The sequence below is a fragment of the Lithobates pipiens genome, unplaced genomic scaffold, assembly GCF_037356315.1.
Source record: "Lithobates pipiens isolate NorthernLeopardFrog02 unplaced genomic scaffold, aLitPip1_a1.2 Scaffold_19, whole genome shotgun sequence".
NCBI classification, from domain to species: domain Eukaryota; kingdom Metazoa; phylum Chordata; class Amphibia; order Anura; family Ranidae; genus Lithobates; species Lithobates pipiens.
The window spans coordinates 214,605,421-214,630,785 of record NW_027507764.1 but is presented as its reverse complement, the minus strand read 5'-3'; the positions used below and the strand labels follow the sequence as shown (position 1 = coordinate 214,630,785).

The 25,365-nt window shown below is 37.5% G+C and overlaps 1 protein-coding gene across 1 annotated transcript in view; it reads left to right on the top strand.

Moving 5' to 3' along the window:
* The window catches only part of GLI3 (GLI family zinc finger 3), a 313,436-nt gene that overhangs the window by 215,008 nt on the left and 73,063 nt on the right, over positions 1-25,365 (top strand). The window contains exons 8-10 of the mRNA XM_077491685.1: positions 12,091-12,307; positions 20,282-20,395; positions 21,231-21,371. Coding sequence (XP_077347811.1) covers positions 12,091-12,307; positions 20,282-20,395; positions 21,231-21,371 — 472 coding nt within the window. The remainder of the gene's footprint in view (positions 1-12,090; positions 12,308-20,281; positions 20,396-21,230; positions 21,372-25,365) is intronic.

Below are 25,365 nucleotides of genomic sequence, written 5' to 3'. Positions count from 1 at the left end.
GTACAAGGAAAACAGCAGATTGACAACAGTAGGTGCCCTTATACAATGCCAGCTCTCAAAATAGAGCTACTTTTTTTTAGCAGAAATGCAATATATAACTGATTCTTAGATAATATCATGCCTTTATAATAATATACCTATGTAACCATTATCTATTTCTAGCATTTATTAGTAATATTTAAAAAAATCTGCCATTTTGACTTTGCATACATGGATCCTCTCTGCTGTGGTGCAAGCATCAAGATTTGTTGTACTGCTTTTACATGCTGGGTGGCCTTAAGCGGAGCTGGCAGAAATGAGGGGAGCAGTGCCAACATGTACCAAAGACTATTACCATGACTAATTTGGCTATACAAAGAGAAATGCTTCATCGGCTGCCTATAGGCTCAGTATTAACCTTGTTCACTGAAGCAATAAGAAACATAGAGGTTGATTTATGAAAGGATTATAGGCTGTTCACTGTTTAAAGTGAATGTTCACTGAGTTTGGTAAATTAGGTAAAGCTGTATTCACTTTCAATAGTCAATCATATGCCAGGGAGATGAGTTGTAAAAAAAATCAGGATGGCAGACAAATAAAGCCCTACTCTGGGATAAAACTTTTTTTTTTTTTTTTTTACCATCCCTCCCTTCTAATCCCCCCTAAACCATGCTAATATGGATTTTTTTTCTCCGTACCTTATGAAGCCAAATATACTCACCTAAGTAACCCCCCTCCAGGGCCACCAGCTCCAGGCGGGAGGACCACTTATCCAGCTCTGTGATGCCCTCGAGATTGCTGGTCCCCTGCTGCCCCCTCTGATGAAATTGTTCCCTTCTGGATCCTAAAAGCACCTAAACATCCAATAGAAAGTGTCCACGTCATCCAGACACTGGTGTAGACACCCCAAGAAGGACCCCAAGCAGGGAGTAAACAGAAAGCAAGACAATTCAGGGCTGCAGTGTCACATGATCACAGCTAAAGGTAAGTAAAAAGTGACATTTAGTTAGGAATTATTTCTAAATCCAGCAATCAGAGGGAGGTGGGAAAGACAGTTGGGCAGGTGTAAAACATTATCCTGGAGTGGAGCTTTAAATAATTACCTTAGCAAACATTTGCTTTGCTAAGTTTGCAGTGTAAATTCCTTTTCAACTTCTCAGTGCCCTTATAAACAAAGAAAACTAGTAGGATTTTACAGTGGTGGGCTGTGCAGAACAGAGCTCCTAGATTGTAAGCTCTAACAAGCAGGGCTCTCTGATTCCTCCTGTATTGAATTTTATTGTAACTGTACTATCTGCCCCCATGTTGTAAAGTGCTGCACAAATTGTTGGCGCTATATAAATCCTGTATAATAATAATATTCTAAAAAAAGGTAAGCTGCAAGTTTTAGATATATATTTTTTATTATCATATGTGAATAAGAACATACAACAAATATAAAGTAGGGGTGTTATCCTAATTGGGCTGCAAAAGAAGAAATATAATTTAAAGGATGAGTTTACCTTTTGTAAAAAAAAAATTAAAAAAAATAATAAATGCACATAATTTTGCAGGTAAAAAAATGTGCAGTTGTTATTTACCTGTGATTAGCAGATCGCGGGTGCAATGTCACAATCCTGCAGACTCTCAGTCAGCTGTCTGCCCCTACCTCCTGTAAGGGTAGACAGTGCTGAAGTCCACGAAGAATCAATGAAATATGGGAGCACTTACCAGCACCCTTGCAATTCACTGAAAACTACTAGATATCTGCTGTGGTAGCAGACAGTACTTGTTTTTTATTCATTCACAGTTCACTGTGAAAGAATGAGGTGACTGTGTGGTCTGAGCCACACACAGCCATGCTGTTTTCAAATTGTGATAGCCAGTTGTGAGGAGAAGATCCCCCCCACTTGCTTTCACCATGCAGAATGGGGGGGGGGGGGTTGCAGGAAGGTGCATTATTGTAACATGTTACACCCTAAATACAAGTGTAACATGTTACAAAGGTGAACTTATTCTTTATTAACCACTTCCGCTCCGGAAGATTTTAACCCATTCATGACCAAAACATTTTTTTGCTATTTGGCACTGTGCTACTTTAACTGCCGATTGCATGGTCATGCAACGCTGTACCCTAACAAATGTTATGTAACCTTTCCAGACAAATAGAGTTTTCTTTTGGTAGTATTTGAGCAGGACTCTTCTCCACCCCTTCTATAACCATAAACAGGTACATTTCACCAAGCCAAATATTCCTTTTATTGGAGTGCTTTGGCAGCTGAGGTGTGAGAGAATCATGACTGCACAGCTGGCCATTCTCATTTGTTTGTGACCATCTTAACCCCTCAAATACTCAGCCTGCTTTTTCGGTAACTAAAATATAGAATTTCTTATATGGGCATGCTAAGAATGACTCCTTTAGTCATTCATTCCCTAGAAGTCTGCAAGTTTGCCAGTCAATGTGTCTGCAGAAATAAAATGCCTTCTATTCATTGCTAGAGATTTACATTTTTTTGTTTAATGGGTGGAGGGCACATATGGTCAATATCTGCAACAATTAACTTGGAATACCAGTTACCATCTTATTACTTTTTGTCTGTTTTATTTTTGTTTGAGAGAGATAAGAGAACACAAATCAAGTATCATGAACGTGATAGTACACATGTAGGCATTTTATGTAGTAATGGTAGCATAGTTGACATTATCAACATTGATATGTCTTTTGTTATATCGGTAAGGAGCTGTATGAAGGAATATAGAACAAGGGAAAGAATACAAATATACTTGCTAACCAATAAAAAATAGAAACCAGTCTCCTATCTATTAATGCGATTGTACAGGAATTTTTAAATTAAAAACAATAGCAAATATGCTATACTTACCTGCTCTGTGCAGTAGTTTTCTCTCAGAGGAGTATCAAGGCCCTCTGCCAAACCCCCCCCCCCCCCACTGAGTGCCCCCATAGCAAGCTGCTTGCTGAGGGGGGCACTCGTACATGCTTGCTCCTTTGCCGGCTCTCTGCCTCCATAAGACACATAAACCGTGGCTCAGCCCTTCCCCATTTCCCTCCCCACTGGCTGTAATTGACAGCAGTGGGAGCCAATGGCCAATGATCAAGAAGGAGAGACCCAGGAGTGCCTCAGGTCTCAGGCACATTGCTGGATCAGGATCAGCTTAGGTAAGTATAAGAGGGGCTGAGGGGGGAACTGCACAATGAAAGGTTTTTTACCTTCATACAAAGAATGCATGAAGGTAAAAAAACCTTCAGCCTTTACAACCACTTTAACATATTGAGAGTGTTGTACCAATACTGATCATGCAACCAAGATTTTTTGTTCTCAGAGTTATTCTTAGCATTTGTTTGATCAGTAATTATTGTTAAGATCTTGTACTGTCTCAGAGAAGAAGAAGGACAAAGTAGTAGACTTCAACAATCATGCAATATTAGTTTGGCCACTAGTAGTAAATACTTGGACAGAATAAGGCAAACATTTCAAAAAAAAAAAAAGTTCATTCAACAAAGGTTCACTCTGAGCTCAGTGATTTGTATGTACAAAACATATGAACTATAGAGCCACATTTTCTCCAGCATAATGGGGATTGGGTGATGGCAAATGTTGCCATGCTGTAAGATGTAAAATTATTTTGCAGAGAAGTTCTGCATCGGATATGTAGTGGTGGTGCTTTAAAGTTGGAGTTAATGCAAGTTAATCACTGGGAATCTGTAAAGCATTTGCCTAATTCCTTCTTCCATTTCTTATAACCGTTTTAAAGAAAGTAGATACCCGTTAAGGTATAGTAAAATAGCAAAATGCCTATGTTATATTTCTTAGGGTTATTCAGGAAAGGGCATATTTTATAATTAATAATGGAGGTATGGCTATAACGCTTGTGTTGATAGTGAGAAGTTTTGGGTATGCGTAAAATGGTCTGTCGGTAGTAGGTGATACTTTCCGGCCACAACTGTGAAGGATTTAATACTTACATTTGTATGTATAGTGTACAACATCAGGTAAACATTTGTGCCCAAAAGTGTACTTTTAAGTCTGATATGAAATGTTCCAAACAATGTAAAGGCAGTGGAAGTGCAGTAGTTGGGGTATCTGAGCAGGAACAGAGATCACTTGTTCTCCAAACTTCCAAAGTAGAATGCATTTTAAGGAGTCTGCCAGTGGGGGATATTAGTTCATTTGTGCACTACAAGCATTAACGGGGTTCAGTTTGATAAGGATACTGGATTCTATATTAGCCCTTAGCATATCATGGTTGGGGAGCCACCAATATTTTGAATGATGTAATATCACTGCTCTGTAACAATTATATATTTTGGGGATTCCCCATACTGATTTATATTTGTGTAGGATCCTTACCTTATTATGTTTACAAATTGAATGAGAATTGGAAACAGGAGAAGGGGGATTTAGGGAGAGGTATGAACAAGGTACAGAAAATGTATAAAATATTGGGAAGTAGAGTCATAGTAAAGATGCGATTTTACCTACTGGATATAATTCAAAAGTAGCTAATACTGCTTTTTGTATGATCAGTAAAAAAATCTTTGTATGTAGTCAGATGTATTTATGATCAATTGTTTTCCACAAATAGCTTTCATCCTATGCCTGTGAATCATTTGCTGCTCTAATTTTCCTCCTTTTCCATTTCTTTTTATGCTAAAGAGATTGTACAATGGCAACAAATGGCATTAAACATGTTTATCATCTACTTAATCTAACCATATGTTATTTATAGGTATATTATTAGGTATACATTATTTAATACTTCTTATTTTGTTGCTATTTTTGCTGCCTGTTTGCTTTAGCTGTCAGTGTTGCATAATTGTATAGATAACTAAACTGTAAATAATGACACAAGGCAAAGAAATTTCACTAAAGACTTTCATAACAGACATGGCAATAATGGTATTTTTTTTGGAAAATAGTTTTAGAGCTGAGAAAATAAAATGTGTCTGAAATAAATATTAATCTGTGCTGTCTTAACAACTATTTTTCTTTGTTGCACATTTGTCCTCAATAAGCACAGGCCGGTCTTTCACAGCCATGTATGACATTGTTTTTCTGCGTTTTAATGAACAGAACAGGGTAGTTACACTTCGTAATATATGTTCACTGAAAGGAAGAGGGAGCATTAAATCATTGTGCTCTCTGATGAATGGTTTGTACTGTACATTGAAGAATAAATTGAACAAACTGGCATAGAAGTCAGTGAACATGAAATCAGCTATTAGAAGGGAGCTTGTGAACAAATTCTGAAGCTGATATGCATCTTTTGATTAATGCCCTATCAATCATTCGTAGTGGTTACCTTAGCAAAGTCAGGCTGTAATCATTCATAGCTCCTTTCAGGAACACTGGCAGGGACTATGGGCTGGTAATAACGGAATATTATTACTGATTTCCTACTGACTCTTGCAGAGAACAATTACTGTTTCCCCATGTTTTGGCTTTGCATTATAAAATAAAGTAGCACAGTGCAGAAAAAAAAAAAAAAAAACTCTCATCTTATACAGCTAACATTCTCTGAGGGTATGTATAAGTATATTCTTGTCCTAAATGGTAATGTTGCTGAAATCACTATGAGAATGATTACTTATAATTACTTTGAATTAGTCCTGTTTTAGACTGCCATTGATAACAAAAGTCAAAATAATGTACATTGTCAGGATTTCTTTGCCCTAATGAGTTAATTTGCCCTAAATTATAGATGTGCGTGTTTTCTCCTAATATGACTTAAAGTAAGTTACATTAATTCTTCATTAAATGGGCTGCTAATCTGTAGACACATAGAAAATGCCATTCAATTTCTAAAATACATCTCCTTTATTCAGCTATACAAGTACAGAGTTAGGTGATATGGGATGTAATACAGAGATACCAGTAGTTAAGAAACCCTTAAATGGGGTCAAACTGCTGCACAATCCAATTTGTGCATGGTTGTAGAAGTCTGACAAATAGATACATTAAAAGCAATTTTAACAGGTAACTTTGAGGTAGATCAGAATCAATGGGTCTGAGTCACTGAACAAATGTGTGCCTTTGCTTAGGATAACCTCCGCCCGCCCGGGTCTGAGTCACTAATGGACTAAGGAATTTTCACATTCTAAAGTAAAAGCTCGCTCTTATTAGTAAATAGGGTGAAACCACATTGACTTAAATTATTCTGCAATGTTCATGCAAAAGTTGCGTTTTTTTTCTTCTTAATTTATCTTGTGCATTAATGGGTATTCAGACTATACCAACAATGATTGTCAATTTACAGGGTATAGTGGACCTTAGCTGCTTCCCCTGACATCACCAAAGGGCTGCCCATATTGTAATACTAGCGAGAACTGAAGACATACTAGAGGAAAATGGTCAGAGATTGGTGATATGTCACTGGAATGGTTGGTGACTGAAAACATGCTACAGCACGAGAGACCGGTAGATCACTTCTATTACCTGTTTCTGGTCAATCCTCCCAATACCATGGGCTATACAGCAATTACCAAAGGGCCACACATTTCCCTCATCTTTTGGGATTGAAAAATCACTTTTGGGTGTGATAACCTGCTTTTTTTAGTTTCTTTCATGTGCAGATCTAGTTGATTCTGAAAGCTCTTGGACTTGAGAAATATGACGCCCAAATTAAAAATGCTAGTATACAAAGTTTATGTGTATTTTATGTGAACGATAGTAACTGAAGGTCAGGTAGCTTTATTTTATGGCACAGCTGTTCTTTCATCTATTTTTTGCATATTTTATAACATGAACATGTTTTTTGGTGTGTAGTATATACAAGTATACTGTAAATGTCACATAGAATAACCTATATATATATATAGATATGATTATAAAAAGGCATTTGTCATATTATATATAAATGAAACCCTAATAGTGAGAACCTGTTTAGAAAGAATATCGCTTAGGAAAATCAAGAGGAAAATGTAAATTAAATGTTTTATTCCTTATCTTGTTTGCTATTGAATTATACAACTGAGAACAATATACTTGAAAAGAGCAAATAAAGTGTGGTTTGGCAATGCCAGCTTGCAGAGTGAAGTCTTTATACTGTAATATAATTTTCCCCAGAATTGAACTGTAGGCTCAGAAACACAGAGGACTAATGAAGTGATGACAGGTATTAGCATGCATAATGGGCTTTAATAGACATTTAATGATGTTAAACTGAAAGAGAGAGACGGGATCTCCCATTGGAATATCCCTTCACTAAAACATTGATCAGCAGTCTTGCTGTAGATTTCAGTGCAAAAAAGCACTGACAGAAATTCTTTTTAGGTGAGCACACTTTCCATCATCTGAAAAAAAAAAAAAAATTACTGATTTGACAAGCAATGCTCACAAAACACATTTACCAATTGATTTCACTTAATGTGAATAGTAAATGCATGCAAGAGATTCCCTTTTTACCAAATAAATAAATATTTTCTGAGACAACATGACCTATATATATATATATATATATATATATATATATATATATATATATATATATATATATATATGTGTGTATATATATATATATATATATATCAATTTGTTGTATTGATTTCATTGTGTAAATATAATAGCGTTTGGCGGGTTCAATAAAGGAGTCATACTGTTCACTCATAAAATGCACACTTAACGTATTAACCACTTAAGGACCGGGCCTATTTTTCAAACTTGTTTATTTTTTTTGCTAGAAAATTACTTAAAACCCCTAAACATTATGTATTTTTTTTCTAACACCCAGAATAAAATGGCGGTCATTGCAATACTTTTTGTCACACCGTATTTGCGAAGCGGTCTTACACTTTAAAAAAAAAAAAAATGTTTTGAATTACAAAATAAGACAACAGTAAAGTTAGCCCAATTTTTTTCTATATTGTGAAAGATGATGTTACACCGAGTAAATTCATACCCAACATGTCACGCTTCAAAGTTGCGCCCGCTCGTGGAATGGCGACAAACTTATACCCATATAAATCTCCATATGCCACGTTTTGAACAATTCTACAGGTTGCATGTTTTGAGTTACAGAGGAGGTCTAGAATTATTGCTCTCGCTCTAACGATCATGGCAGTACCTCACATGTGTGGTTTGAACACTGTTTTCATATGTGGGCACTACTCACGTATGCGTTTGCTTCTACACGCACTGTTTTAAATAAAAATGGTGTCACTTTTATTCTTATTACAAGGGATGTAAACATCCCTTGTAATAGAAAACAAGCATGACAGGGCCTATTAAATACGCGATCTGGGGGTCAAAAACACCTCAGATTTAATATTTACATGAAAGTGCAATAAAAAAATATATATTAAAATGTTGCTTAAAGAGCTATGGGCGTAAGTGACATTTTGACATTGCTTCTGCCCTGCAATGGTATGGAAACAGCCATTTTCCCCTCACCCATCTCCATACCTAACAGGGAGAAGGATGCGATTGCCTCCGCAGCTGCCGGAAGCTCCGGTAAGTGACGGAGGGCACCGGAAAGCAGTGGGAGGGGGGGCCCTCTCCCACCACCGATAAAAGTGATCTTGTGCTGAATCCCCCTTCAGAAGAAAGACCACTTTTATCTGAAAGCTAGCTATCTTCTGCCATAACAACGATATCCCCCTTCAAACAGCCGGCGCATAACGACGGCGGGCGGTCTGGAAGTGGTTAAATAAGACAAAGCTGTGTTTAATTGGACTATCAAACAGCAAAGAAAGTAGAATTTTTTATTTTATTTTGGTGATGATTAAAGTGTATATATCCTTTTTTTATTCTCTTTTGATTTAGTATTCTAACTAAACACAGCTTCACTTTATTATACTAAATAAACTGTTTCTGATCCTTTTGTAAATGATCCCCCATTAAAGCCCAACCTCTGTGAAAACTTAAAATTATCCCTTGCATTAGGGCTGCACCCGCACTGCAATGGATTTTTGCTAATTTTGCATGGGAGAACACCATCTGCTCATCGTCCCCCCCTCTTAATAGTGCTCCCCCATGTTCTGACAGTGGACGACCCCTTGGCATCAAAACATCCAATGCAGGGCTTTGATCTCGATGATGCCAGGATGCTAAACCACTAGAGTATGGGGGAAAAGACACTGCAGAAGACTGGGAATAAAACCTTACAGTTCAAAGGATAATTCTAGTTGCCTAAAGTTGGGCTCTAATTTAGAATAAAAATGTAATTAGTTATAGTTATGTTGAAGTGACATATTCTGCAGGACTTCACAGAGAACCTGCCCCCTACAGTATCATAATTTCCTTACCATATACACTTGGATACTCACAGCCACACTGGGAGGCAGTAGTTTAGCGAAATGTTTAAAGTAAAACTAAAGGCAAAAGTTGTTTTTTTTGTTTTTTTTATTTTGGTTAGTGAAAGGGAGGGTTATAACCCCAATCAGTTTTTTGTTTTGTAATCTGTCTCCCACTGGGGACATTTCTCTTCACTTCCTGTCCCATAGCTGAAACAGGAAAAGGGAGAAAATCCCATCAAAGTGAAAGATCCTCAGTGTGTCACCAGAATCAGTGTCCCTGTTGGAAGATGTCTATTCTATTAGTTCTGATGGTAACCCAAAATTTGCGATTTTCTTTTACTTTCACTCTTGATGATAACGGTAAACAGGACAGATGGTGAATCTCCCTAACGGGGGCACAGACAGCAATTAAATCCCTTTCCATCCTACCCAAAACTAACAAAAACTTTTGTCCTTAGTTACACTTTAAACTTTGAGTGGTAATGTATGCTAAAGTAGGAAGAGCATACTCGAACATGCAAGCAGTGCCTCTGCTGGAGAATGAACCAGCACTGTAAGACAAATATGCAAACCGAGGAGGCCGAGTATGTTCTTTTTTTTAGTGACTACCGGTATTTAAAAATACTTTTTTGCTCTCCATATATTATATTAAAGGGCACTGTGCTAAAGTTTTACATTAAATTACCTTCACTAGTAGTTAGATTACTATAATAGCTGGACTAGGTGTTTAACCAATTAATGACCGGAAGGACTTAACCACTTCCTGACCAGGCTATTTTTTGCGATACGACACTGCGTCACTTTAACTGACAGTTTTTGCAGTCGTGCGACGATGTACCCAAACAAATTGACGTCCTTTTTTCCCCACAAATAGAGCTTTCTTTTGGTGGTATATGATCACCTCTGCGGTTTTTATTTTTTGCGCTGTAAACAAAAAAAGAGCTACAATTTTTTAGTTTCTGCTATAATATATATCCCAAAAAATATATAAAACAACAAATCTATTCATCAGTTAGGCCAATATATATTCTTCTACATATTTTTGGTAAAAAAAAAAATGCAATAGGCGTATATTGATTGGTTTGCACAAAAGTTATTGCACCTACAAACTAGGATAGATTTAGGGACTTTTATTTATTTTTTATTGTTTTTACTGGTAATGGTGGTGACAAACCTGACCCCAAATTACACTTTTTGGGGACCAGTGACATTGTTACTTTGATCAGTGCTCTAAAAATCAAGGGGTTAACTGTGTTCCCTCAGTGTGTTCTAACTGTAGGGAGGGTGGGCTGCCAGGGACATGATAAAGCTCGCTGTTCCCGATCACTGGGTACAGAAGATCTCTGATATGTCCCTTGTCAGAATGTGGTTCCGCATTATTTACACTAGCAGATCCCCATTCTGCCTCTGTACTCCATGATTGCAGGTCGCCAGCGGACATTGAGTCTGCCGGACCTGCGGGTGCAATCCTGCGGCGCACAGCTGGCACGTGCGCCTGCTATATCACTTAAGACAGATGACATACAATGACTGTGATTTGCGGTATCCTGCCACATTGCCACAGTACAACTGCAGCAGGTGGACGAAAAGCAGCTAAAGTTATAATAGACAACGGGTCAGTCATACATATCCGGATGCCTAAAACTTCCATTTGTGTTTTTCATAGTCTATTCAAGAAAATACACATTCATCAAGTTCAGCCATAAAGAAAAAATGTGAAACCTGCATCTTTAAGGCTGACATACACAGACCAAAAATCAGAGGGCTCCCCAGAAACCTGAGTTTTGCTTTGTGTGTAATACTAAACAATAAAATGTAGCGCTAAAGAAAGTGCTGTGGGAACACGTGTAACAAACACTTTAAAAATAAAAACCCAATAAAGTCCATTCATCCATCTATATGTGCCTGTATGACCTTGTGTTTCGGTAAGAGTACCCATCTTCTTTTTACCTACCCAGATGTCACTGGTTTGAGATGTCTTCAAGACCTCTTTTTAGTCTTTACACCGTGTGAAACACCACATTTTGTGTCCTACATGGACTTCAAGGACTATTGTATTCACTTAAATATTTGGACTTTATTGGGTTTTTCTTTTTAAAGTGTTTGTTACACGTGTTCTCACAGCATTTTCTTTAGCGCTACATTTTATTGTTTAGTTTATTTAAGAATTTGGTCATATTCATATGTAGCTGCTTGTGTTTACTTTTTTGGTTAGCGCAATATTTTCCTTTTTCTTTATTTTCAGTTGTGTGTAATACTATCTGTTCAACAGAAGCTGGTTTGATGACCAGCTACTTCTGAACGGACCTGCTGGAAAAACAGAATTTGATCTGCTCTTGCAGTGGCTACAGCACTGATAGGGTGGGGGAAGGCCCAGAGTCCCTGGCTCCCTGCTGTCAGAATACAGAAGGGCAGTGGGAGAGATCCCTGCATCCACATCACGTGTGTTGATGGGGGACCCTTCAATAAATCCCTGTGTATACCCAGCTTTAGAACCACAAACCTGCATGAAATACCTATTAAGCATTGTTCAATTTGCTGCAAAAAGGAAAACCTTCCCAATCCCCTCTAATGCAATTGGACTCTCCTTGTAGGGCAATCAGATACTCCTTGGATCAACAATGTACAGTTTTATGTACATGTTTATATCCAGTTATATTTTGTGCATTTTGAAACACATCTAGGTTTGTTTTGAAGTGATCCACAAAGCTGGATAGAGCTAGTCATCTTTAGTACATAAAGTCAAAAAGGATTTAACCTTATATGTAATAAAACCATGTTTACTGCAAGTATATAATAGTTTTAATGTAATTTATGTATTATTTTGTCAGTTCTTTTTCTAATAATGCTATTTTCTTTATTTATTTCTTTATTTATAGCCCAGCCTTGAGCTTTACATACCCACCTACCCCTGTGTCCTTACAGCAGATGCATCAGCATATTATAAATCGACAACACAGCATTGGATCAGCGTTTGGACACAGCCCCCCACTTATTCATCCTGCACCTACGTTTCCTACTCAGAGAACTAATCCTGGCATTCCCAGTGTTTTAAACCCTGTCCAAGTCAGTGTGGGTCCAGCAGAAGTTATACAGGTGAGATCTTAGCAACATTCGTAGCAGGTTAAATGGCATCTTGTTTGAGCAGGTAAAGCAGTAAAACTTGGACACCAATATAATAGTATGTGGAATTGTTCCATGTAAATGATAAGTGCATCTTTATTTTAAAAAAATATGCTAATAATGATCAGCATGTGTTCATACTTGTTAAAGGTGTTTTTTTTTCCAGCTGACTGAACTGTGTGGTTCTAGCGTACACATCCTCTAGTGTGTTTGATTATTTAGATGATTATGGGGTAAGCTAGCTTGCTCATATTAACTAATGAGCAACTTGGTGTAGATTACAGCCTCCTTGGCCCTTATCTTTTACAAATGTCTTTTTTTTCTACCTAAGAAAGACATGTAAAGCTGCACAAACCTCATAAAGACCAGTTAGTTGTAATCTTATATGGTCTTTGATTCAGCTAGTAGGAGGAGCTTTGTTCTCCTCTTCATATTATCCACAGTATATCCTTTACTCTCCTCTTCTCACCCACTATTGGTAAAAGCTTGTTTACACTATAAAACCAAGCAGGACTAAGGGTAAGCAGTGTCCATTGTTATGTTTTTTTTTTAACTAACCCATAGTGTTCTGGAAATTCTTTGCCATGTATTAATTGTTTAATTGTACAACAAAATTACTATGCATATAGTAAAAAATATATACAGTATAAAACATCAATTTAAGTAATTAAAAATGTAAAAAAAAATAGCACATTAGGCCCATCTTAATCAATTACCCTACTATCCAATGCACCAATCAAATAAAGTTAAAACAATGTTAACTTTTTTTTTTTTTTTTTTACATTTCAGTTAAATCTGATTAAAACAGTGCTGATAAAGTTTTTTTTTTATAATTACTAATTGATATAATTGTTTTGTAATGGGAAATTGTGGTTTGCACTTACAGTATGTATCATTATGTTATTTTACCTTTCCATCCCAAGCTGCAATTTCAAAGTGCAAGGATGGATTGTTCAGGAGTTATGTAGAGCACGCATTATAAGCACATATATCATTTGTCTTACTCCTTGTAATCTTTTTTCTTTTTGTTTGGTATGTTTTCCCATGTCGTGTACATCTAGCATTTTGTACATATTAATAATAATAACATGTGATTCTACTGGCCTCCTAATTAACTGTCAGTTTGGGCCTGCTGCCTCCTTTTGTCTCCCCTAGTAATGAACAACAGAAGACACAAGTCACTTATCTATATGTAATACAATAGTATCTATCAGTCATTGTAAAATATCTTCCAGCACGTCATATGGCCAATTGGAGATGCTGGCTGTAACAGATAGGTTTGCATTTTCAGTTTTAGACATGTACAGTACATACAGATGCATCTCAAAAAACTAGAATGTAATCAAAATGTTAATTTATTTCAGTAATTAAATTCAAAAAGTGAAACTCATATATTATATAGATTCACTATAAATACCGTAGAGTGATATATGTCAAGGATTTCTTTCTTTTAATTTTGATGATTATGGCTTACAGCTAGTGACAACCCAAAATTCAGTATCTCAGAAACTTAGAATATTGTGAAAAAGTTCAATATTGTAGACTCATTGTGTCACACTCTAATCAGCTAATTAACTCAACACATCTATCTTTAAAGGTTTTCTAAACCTTTAAATGGTCTCTCAGTTTGGTTCAGTAGGTTACACAATCATGGGGAAGACTGTTGGTCCATTGTGTTTTATCAAGTCCAAAGTCAGCGCAGTGCAGCAGGACTTGGCACCTGCCCACACTGCCAAAAGTACCAATACCTGGTTTAATGATCATGGTATCACTGTGCTTAATTGGCCAGCAATCTTGCCTGACCTAAACCCTATAGAGAATCTGTGGGGTATAGTCAGCAGGAAGATGAGAGGCACCAGACCCAACAATGCAGATGAACTGAAGGCTTCTATCAAAGCAACCTGGGCTTCCATAACACCTCAACAGTGCCACAGGCTGATCGCCTCCATGTCATGCCGCATTGATGCAGTAATTCATGCAAAAGGAGCCACAACCAAGTACACGACCAAGTATTGAGTGCATACTATACTGTACATGAACATACTTTTCAGTAAGAGAACATTTCTATATTAAAAAGCCTTTTTTATTGGTCTTATGCAATATTCTAGTTTTCTAAAATACTGTCAGGTCTACCCCAACGCAGGTGGTCAGACACTATAGCTGGCTACTGTGTGCTTCTCCTATAGCACCCCCCTTTCTCTTAAGGCAAGCCGGCCTACCAGTACTTGGTTGCCCCCAGAACTTATACACAATGCGATAGTGCCTGGCTACCACACCAGGGCAGATGCGAACTGAGCAAAGCAAAGAGATAGTTAGCAGACAGCATGGTTCTCTGACAGTCCAGGTAAAAAGGCATGCTGAGTTCAAGGAATAGTCCAATAATCCGGTCCAAAATCATACACAGGGAAAGCAGGACAGACAGACAGTGAGCTTGAACAGGAACAACACAGGTATCACCTACTATCACAAGCAAAGGACTAAGCGTTTGGCTTGCTATAACAGGTGACTGACCACAACAATCACCTAGCAGGTGGACACAGACAGGGAGAATGCAATAGCCAAACCCCAGATGCTGAAATGAGGAGCAGGAGCACTTAAGTGATCCTGACAAATACTGAATGTTAGGTTCTTACTAGCTGTAAGCCATAATCATCAAAATTAACCCCTTCACGCCGCCATAATGCAAATATGCGTCCTAATGCCGCGTACACACGATCAAATTGTATGACGTACTTAGTCCGTCATACAATCCGGCGGACTTTCTACCGAACGGACTTGGCCACACACGGATACACAAACAGTCCGACGAAAGCTTGCGCGATGATGTACAGCACGTACGACGGGACTATAAATAGGAAGTCCAAGACACAGCAAAGCACCCTTTGGGCTCCTTCTGCTGACTTTGCGTTAGTGGAAGTTTGGTTAGAGACGATTCGCGCTTTTCAGGCTTCAGCTTAATTCGTCCGTTTTCTACGGCGCAGTCTGCCTGTGAGGTTTGTATCTGTCTTTCGGGACGCGTGGATCAGTTGGTACCTGTTTCGAATTGGAATATTAATCATAGGATGAGGATGAATAAAGACATTTGTGTTAACTCTGTGTGAATATAAGCAGCAAAGCAACTTCACTTTTCTCGCATTATGAAGAAGAAAAGAATGTGCTATATTAAAAAATCACAAAATTAGCAGCATGACGAAGATGCTAGCTTCAATACGAACACTAGTTTTACAAGACAGAGCACTTCCGCCCTGTAAATCCTTTCTGGGCATGCGCCATTCTTAGTCCGTCGGACTAGCATACTGACGAACGTATTGTCCGCTGAAACCAAAGTATGACGGGAAGATTGGTGTGCAAACCGACCTTCTTAGTACTCCGGACTTCACGCTGAAAAAGTCTGCTGAAGCCCACACACGAGCGGATTGTCCGGTGAAATGCGTTTCAACGGACTAAGTACGTCATACAATTCGATCGTGTGTACGTGGCATTAGGCTTCAAGGGGTTGTACCGGGGCAATGCATGCAGCTGCAGGCATCACTGCAGTACAGTTTTTTTTAGAGCCTGTTGGCTTTCTTGTAATAACAACCAATGCGGCTAATTTACCCCTCAGCTGTTATTACAAGCAGCGTGAGGGGACGTCCCGCCGCCTTCCACGGCTCGCTTGGGCTCTCTTGTCCCTCCGGGAGGCCCGAGCAACCAACTGGCACATCTGTAATTGGCTTTTATTGGGTCTTGGATCTAGTAACCCGGAAGCGGGTCACTTCCGGTTTACTAAAGCCTTAAAAGCGCCAGATTTTCAAAAATGACAGTATTCAAGACATCCAACAATTGAATGCTTGCAAGTGCAAAGCAGGCATTTGGGGTCTTATAGACCCCAGATCCCTCCATAAAGAGTACCTGTCACTGCTTATTACTGTCACAAGGGATGTATACATTCCTTGGGACAGCAATAAAAGTGATTTATACATATGTATATATGTATATATATATATATATATATATATATATATATATATATAGTTTTTTTTTAAGGGACAGTGTAAAAAAATTAATTAAATAAGATAAAATAAAATTAAAGCACCCCATCCCTCTATGCTTGCGCACAAAAGTGAACGCATACGTAAGTCTCGCCCACAAATGTAAACAGTGTTCAAACCACACTGTGAGGTATCGCCACAATCGTTAGCGCAAGAGCAATAATTCTAGCATTAGAATTCCTCTTTAACCATAGCCTGGTAACTATTCAAAATGTTTAAAGTGTAGCCTATGGAGATTTTTAGGTACCGTAGTCTGTCGCAATTTTGAAGCATGACATGTTAGATATCTACAGGCATACCCCACTTGTAAGTACACAATTGGGTTTATTTACTAAAGCTGGAAAGTGCAAAATCAGGCTCATTTCTGCATAGAAACCAAGGAGCTTCTAAACTCAGCTTGTTCAATTAAACTTGGTAATAAAACCTGTAATCTCATTGGTTTCTATGCCTGATTTTGCACTTTCCAACTTTAGTAAATAAACCCCATTGTGTACTTAAAAGTGGGGTATGCCTGTATTTACTCTGTGTAACATCATCTTTTACATTATACAAAAAAAATGGGCTAACTTCACAGTTTTTTACAAAAAAACTGCATTTGAAAGACCGCTGGGCAAATTTGATATAAAATATTGCAACGATCACCATTTTTTTTTCTCTCGGGTCTCTACTAAAATATATATATATATATATGTATACATATAATGTTTGGGGGTTCCAAATAATTTTCTAGCAAATAAACTGATTTTAACTTGAAAGCAAGTGTCAGAAAAGGCTTAGGCTTGAAGGGGTTAAAAGAAAGAAATGCTTGAAATATATCACTCTGGGGGTGATATAGTGTACTTGGAAATAAAGTCGCTGTAGATCCGAGAGGGATATGCAAGGAAAATAAAAAAACTGAATTTTAGTTTGCATATGATTGGATGATAAAATCAGCAGAGCTTCCACTCATTTCAGATCTACCCCTAAGGCCCCATTCACACCTGAGCGTTTTGTAGCTTGAAGCCTGAAGCTACAAAACGCTGGAGGGGAAAAAATCTATTATTCTCTATGGAGATGGTTCACATCTCCACTCTAAAATGCCTGAAGCTCAAACACGTTCTGGAACCTTTTTTTTTTTTAGGCAGATTTGGGCGTTTTTCTGCTTTCTACATTGGTGACCTTTTGACCTGCACAAAATCGCAGCAAAACACGGTAAAAAAACCCGCCACAAAAATCACGGTAAAATCACGCGACTTTCTGCCTGAAAACGCTATGCTCAAGTGTGAATGGGGCCTTAGATTTAGAGCGACTGCACTTCCAAGTGCACTTGCAGTGCAAAGTGGATTTTCCTTTTGTAAATAACCCCCTCTGTGTGTAATGAATCAATATAATATATAAGCTTTAGTTTTCAAATTAAATTACTGATATAAATGTACTTTTTGAAGATATTCAAATTTTTTAGAGATGCCTGTATCATAGATTTGAACACTGATTAGCATTTATATAAATATAAATTCATGTATCCAGAAGATATCCTGCAACGGTTAATATTTTAAATTGAATAATTATATTATTAAAAGGGTATAGTTAAATGTTAAGTTTAAATCTAAAGTTATTGTCATTGATAAAAGTTGCCATAACACTGTGGCCACACACTGGGGGTTATTTACTAAAGGAAAATCCACTTTACACTGAAAGTGCACTTGGAAGTAAAGTCTCTGTAGATCCGATGTGAGAAAAATAATAAAACAGCATTTTAGCTTGCACATGATTGGATGATAAAATCAGCAGAGCTTCCACTAATTTCAGATCTTCCCTTAGATTTAGGGTGACTGCACTTCCAAGTGCACTTGCAGTGCAAAGTGGATTTGCCTTTCGTAAATAACCCCCACTATAGTTATGTCTATTTCTGAACTCTCAGAGCAGCAATAAAGTCAGAAAATGGGGATATTTCTATTAATGATTTGTAATTACTGTATAATTCAATATATATATTTTTAATTTTTACATGCGTATTGAACACTATTAATACGGTACCATTGTGTTAGAATTAAAGTTATTGTGTAATGGAAGTAATACCAACATACAGTATATTTTACTAAACAAGAAAACACAAGATGTTTAATTTTTAAAGTAAAATTAAGTGGGAGACACAAACATGACAGTTTATATATAAAGATATATTATATACATATAATATTTATTTAGCATTTTACTTAATACTAGGTGCATCTATGAGAGTTAGTTAGCAGAACATACATATTCTAATGAGAGAGCCCTGCACTGGATACTTGTTGGCATTCTTTAAATCCGGTCATAGCAGGGGCTGGCCGAGATTTGATCCATCTATGGACAGACAGGTTGTACTGAAGCCAATCCATCAATTTTTGTCATGCAATTACTGGCAGCGACTATAGCTGCTAGCAATAATCATTATGCTCTGCTGATCAGTAGGGCTCCCCGTGCCCTCGCCCCCCACCAGCAGAATATAGTAGTGCTGTGGGAGACTGACTGTATTACTGGGGGAAAGCAAATGATTTATTTTTTTCTACCCGTGGTTGAAGGAAAGAAATCGAGTCATCTTTGGGCGGTCTAAAACTAATTCAGTTTGTCCTCTTTCTGCTAGGGGAAGGGAAGGGGGTGTGTCCCTCCTCTCAGTTATTCAGCTGCTTATGTAATTTGATCATCCCAGCTATTTAACAGTATGTTGTAACCTTCACCATTTTATTAGTCTATAGAAAACAACAGTTCTGCTGGCTGTAAGGGGTAAAAATCAATTTTAATGTCTAATACTACATACAGTATTTACAGGCTTAAAAAGAAATATAAAATATTTTTTAATACGTAAAAAAAAAATACACACCAGATCCTGTGCATTTGATTGAGGCAAAGATGTAATTTTTATGCACGCGTTCTGCAAGGGCACAAAAAAACAGTTGTGCTATCTGTGCCCTGTTCACACCACCGCACTAGTATCACATGCAGATTTTTTCTGTAACAAAAATCTGCAACATGCAGTTTTCTTCATGGAAAAATAACTGACATGACATCAACATTGGTGTGAACATGGTACATAACGGACGCTCGTGAAAACTGATGTCAACGTGCATAGAAACTCATTGGGATGCACATGAAAATGGATGTGAAACCGATGTCTCTGCAAGTGACCGCACCTGCAGTAGTCTGAAATCAGCCTTCATATCAGTATGTAAAATGTGGCAGCACTTATTTAGCCTTCCCAAAAACAGTAATTTTTTAAATTTGTATGGACCAGTGAGTAAATCACCTCCACCATTAATTGAACAAAAAAAAGCTTACCAGACCATTAGCCTTCAGAGATGAAGAAAATATGTATTTTTGATGATTTCACCATGTGTCACTCTCTGATGTGCATCTAGGGTCAAGAGGCTCCTCCAGAGATAATTCTTGTTCACACCTTCCAATTGCCCTAAGGGCTCTTTCACACAGGTGGTCCGCCCGACGGACTCCACTGTTCTCAGCGGGGGAATGATCCGCTGATTCCCGCTGAACAGGTGGATGACAGGTCCATCTCCACTCACTGTGCAGGGATGGACCTGTCAGAGCCCGCTCTCCTCTATGGGGAGATTGGATGAAAACGAACCACCTGGATTTCACGGACAGGATCGGATCGGAACGGAACAGATAGCAATGGGTGTCAGTGGACATGTCACCGCTGACATCCACTACCCCACATGCAGTGTATCTGCCTATGGGGCCGAGGGTCTGATCGGAAAGCCCATGTGAAAGGGGCCTAATTCACTTCTCTTTAGTAAATCATGCCCAAAATTCAGCAGGCTGCAGCTTTGCAAATAAATTGGCATATTAAAGTTACAAGCGTGTAGCCATAGTTCTCAGCTGTATTACCACACCCATCTGACAAAAATTGGATTTTCCTTTTTTTTTTATTTTTAAACAGAACAAGCCTACCAGTGAGTCAGCTGTGAGTAGTACAGGCGACCCAATGCACAATAAACGCTCTAAGATTAAACCTGAAGAAGAGCTACCAAGCCCAGCTGCTGGAGGAATACAGGTAAGTGCAATGTTTATATTTATTGTCTAATAGAGAGACAGTACGAGCAATTCTTGCAGCAGTAAAATCAAACATGCCACCTTTTACAATTAATAGCTAACACATAAATGTGATTGTTGCTGTGGGTTGGCATATGTATTAATATTTTCAAGGCTAAGTAATATTCAACTTCAATTTTAGCACCACTCACTATCACTATAAAAGGTGGAAGTAGCAGTGGTATGAAGATTACTTTATGTTGTGTTGCTGTCAACAAGAATATGGGGTGTCAGTTGAATACAGCCCTTAAACAATTTTACTTTTTTTTTCTTTTTATGCCGTTTCAAAAAAAATAAAAAATCATGTTTTTCAAAAATGTACTAGCCTATAGATTTGCGCTCTTTTTGATGATCTTTTCATAATCCTTGTGTATATGTACTGTATAACTTAGAGCTATGAAGGTTGACTGGTAGTGTACTACTGTAAACTACAGAAGCTGAAGAAAAGTAAAACACAATGCAAATTCTTCTTATATGTGTGCTTTATTATTGTGAGTTGTGCTTATTTTAGTATAACTTTAAAATTATTTCTTGTTGATGGTCTTTTTACATCTTTGGATTAGTATAGGTTAAGTAAAATAATGGGTATGCTTATGTGTGTTAAAAATGTATTTATGCTTAAAGCATACCTTAAATAAAGTTGTATTTGCATGTTTAACCATGTGATTCATTTGGTAAGAATGTGCAGTATTTATTTACAGCTAAACATTGCCGCTCTCTGTCTTTTCTTTTCATTGAGATGCAGCCACCTCCCCCCTTCTTATTTTAACATTTTCATCTTTTAACTTTGTGTCTAGGATCAGCCAGATGGAATGACTCTTGTAAAAGAGGAGGGGGACAAAGATGAAAGTAAACAAGAGCCTGAAGTAGTCTACGAGACAAACTGCCATTGGGAAGCCTGCTCCAGAGAGTTTGACACACAAGAACAGCTAGTGCATGTAAGTTAATGGAATTCAGGAACTGGGGTTTGAAAGCTATGCGACCTTTCTCCATTGAGGTCATGGTCTTTGACCCTGTGCTGAGTCAAGTTTCTTAGCCAGCAGCATTGCATGCTGGAGTGGACTTTATGAGTTTCAGAGTAAAGGAAAGTCTTAGCCGTGGTGCTTGACCTGTTCAGTCAGCTAAAGCTTACTGCAAAATTCAATAAAGACTTCAGCAATGGCTCTGATCTTGTAAGCCAGCAAACATTATTTTTTTTTGTAGGAGACTTTGATATTTATTGAGTAATAGTAAGCTGAACATGAATTAATACTAACCTGAAGCCAGGACTTCTTTCTATAAACCTAAGCAGCTTTTTTCTTCCTCATAAATTTAATACATTATTAGTTTTATTAAGAGAAGATGGTTTGCTTCAGGCAGCAGATGATTGTTGACCCTCACATCACTTGGACCAGCTTTTGGGGACATAACTGTGTCTTCATCCTAGGGCAGAACATCTGAATTGTGTCTAGCAAGAGAGGTAGAATTCATTCCTATGCTATGGAACATTAAACAATTTTCTTCACTGAAAACATTAAGTATTGTTTTTGTTAAGAATAAAATCCCCTTTTGATTGTTTTTTTATTTATGATACAGAAGTACAACATCCTGCTTAATTCACTGTTACTGAGCCTGATTCCAGTATTTATATTCCCCCTAAATGTTTACTGGCAGGCAGCACAAGCAAATCAGGCTCATTTCTGTGTTCGCTCAATAAAGTTGAGCAGTAGAAAAAACACCTCACTGATCATGATGTTCTCTTGCACACAACAGCAGTAAAGTGATAAATAATTTATTGCTGGCCTATACATATTATTGCTTTGGAATGTCTAACTTTGAAAAATTAAGGGGTATAGTCAAGGCTAAAGCTAACAATACCAAAATGATCCCTGGTTATGTAACGGAATATTGTTTAAACTTCCCAGATCCTTTTTCCTGCATGTAGAAAAGCTAAATGCAGTAGTGCCAGCGTGAATGAGGCCTCAACTAAACCATTCGTTATTTTGAGGGAAGGACAACTGAATTATGTAAACACTGAAATATGTTAAGCCTCAAAACTTGTAAGGAAACTATATTTCCATCCCCTGTAGCATAATTATTTCTGGTTGATTAATTATGGAATGCTTCGGCAATGACTCTTAGTTGCTGCATATTCACAGGCAGAGAAGAAACAGTCATGCTCAAAGGGGCTGACTTATTAAAAGTGTAGAGTATTCTCACTTTGGATTTTGAATATTTACTTAGCTTTGTGAATATGGTGCAACGTAGTGAATTGGGTGCACCTATTTTCACTTTAAGTATCAAATCATGTGTAAGACAAGCACTTAGTAAATACATACTCTATTTTCACACAAATTATGGTATGGCACTCTTAGCAAGCAACTGCTTAAATGCATGTATATAAAATTGAATACGTTAAGAAGTATTTGTATTTTGGTAGCTAGTGCCTTTTGTCGATAGACTGTACAACATTACGAAGATATTCTGCAAACCATCTATGTGTAAAGAAGGTGTCACTCTTTAAATCAAAATGCTGTTTTCTGCTAAGCAGGTTTTTTAGATTATAAGAAAAGCTATATGCAGAAACACAATTTTTTTTTGTTACCTGGCAATAACAAACATTTTTTGACTAGCATACAGTACTTTAGATCTAAATCATCGTTGTCATCTTAAAATAGTAATTGCTTACAAGATTTGGTTTGTAAAGAACATAATACAGCTGCTGTGTGATGTCATAGCTGTTGTTGCTCAGTGGTTGATATGTATTTATTATAGCTTCCATTAATTCCAAGCAACCTGAAGCATCAAATAAACAGTCATGAGGGTTACTTTTAAATAAATAAACCATACTAAAAGTTATTTAAGAACAAAAGAAGACCTGTATAATACCATTTATCATCTATTTTTTTTTTTTACCAGTTTAATGCAGACACTTGTTTTTTCTGTATTTTCCAATTTTACATTTTAATTGCTAGTAACAAAAGTGGCAGTGAAATGAGAGATCACATGGTTGTTCCCTTTCTCTGATCCCCAGTGTCTTCTGACTGCCTCTATTGATAGCTGATAATGGAGGAACACACAGACTTCATAAGGTTGAATAGAATCATGAAAGTGCAGATCAGTTTTGTTCTGTGAATTAGACTTAAAAACTGATATGACTGGTGCCGTGGGTTATGGCAGATCATTAATCTTTGCATGATGTGATGGATATAGACCTTTCTGTTATTGCCTTTCATTATGTTGGTAGCGCCTGTTTATATGATTGGCATTCCCTGAAGATTACTGTTGTTTATTTCTTATTGCATTATCAAGCTATGAAACAATCAGTTATTTTAAAGGAAAAGTCCAGTTAGAATAAAAATGTATAAAGATATTACAAATATTTTAGAAGCCTGATATATCCAGTAACTGAAAGCAATTCAAATTTATTTTCCCTGCTCCTAATAGCATGAGTCTTCACCTTACAGACAGGATTTCTCAGAGCCCTAATTCCTCTAATGCTGGCTCACTGCCTCCCCAAGAAATCACAAAGACATTGAGTTTGGATTACCTACCTATAAACCTTCACATTGCACAGCCAGAGACTTCTTTTTTGGTGATGAGGCACCCACACTGCAGTCAACACTGGCAAAGCTGTAGCTCTATATTGTGTAGAGGACAAAAGGAACTGTCTTTTTAGTAAACAAGTTGTCTGAATGTCAACCCTCAACCACAATCTTAGCTCAACAGTTACCAGTCTATAGCATGAGAAAGAAATGGGCCAACTTGAAGGGAATTCTTTAACAAGCTTCAAAATTTCCAGGTGTAATAATGACTGAAAGTGCTTGTTCTTACCTCTTATAAACTCAGAAAGAGAAAAAAAATATGCAAAATTACTGCCTTGTAAATTATCAGAAGGGTGGTTTATCACTAGAATGGTTAACCCAAACATGAAGATTAAATGCATTGCTGCTTACCAGGGATGACACAACCTGCCTTGGTTCAGATCGAGGCAGCTTCTCAGGAGCTGCGAACTCCATGCAAAAAAAATAAAATAATGGTGTAGAGTTTTTCCATGATCTGGTTCTGGTATGAATTTTATGGAGGTACCCCATGCAAGAAACAAGAAAAAAAGTGTGGGATCCCCCAAAAGTCTATACCAGTTCCTTATCCTTTTAACCTGACTGTCCAAAAAAAAAGGGGATACTTTGTCCCTATGTTGATCAAGACCTCTTCCTCACAACTCTGACCTAGTGGTTGTAGAGGGCCTGTGGGTGGGAGTCTTATCAGAATGTGAAACCCCCTTTAACAATAAGGGAGCCCCCAAATACTGGTTCTCCTGTGTGTCTTTTTCTTTGGAAATTGTATTAACTCATTTTGTCCACAACATTTGTAGTAAGTAGCTGCGAAAGGCTGGCAATATAAACACAGCTAATAGGAGTATAAAATGTTTATTGTTTTTTCAATTTGTAGCCTTAGGCAGGCCGGTTCAAATCCTATGTATGGGCAGGCTGAATGTACCCAAGTTGATCGATTAATTAACTTGGGTACAACCAGCCTGTCGGCTTTTACATGCAATTATTGTAAGCGGCTGTTATAATGGCTCAGCAGGAGAGATTCCCACATCAACGCTGTCTGTGTTAATGGGAAATCAAGCTAATTTCTTTCCTGCATCCCAACGTTGCAAGAAATAAATTTGCTCAGCCTATGGTTGGCCTTAACCACTTCAATACAGGGCACTTTTGCACCTTCCTGCCCAGGCCAATTTTTATCTTTCAGTGCTATCACTTTTTAAATGACAATTGCACAGTCACATTACACTGTACCCAAACTAAATTTTTATAATTTTGTTCGCACAAGTAGAACTTTCTTCGGTGGTATTTGATCACCTCTGCGGTTATTATTTTTTGCTAAACAAATAAAAAAACTGAAAATTTTGAAAAAAAACGTTTTTATAAAATGTTGTAAATAAGT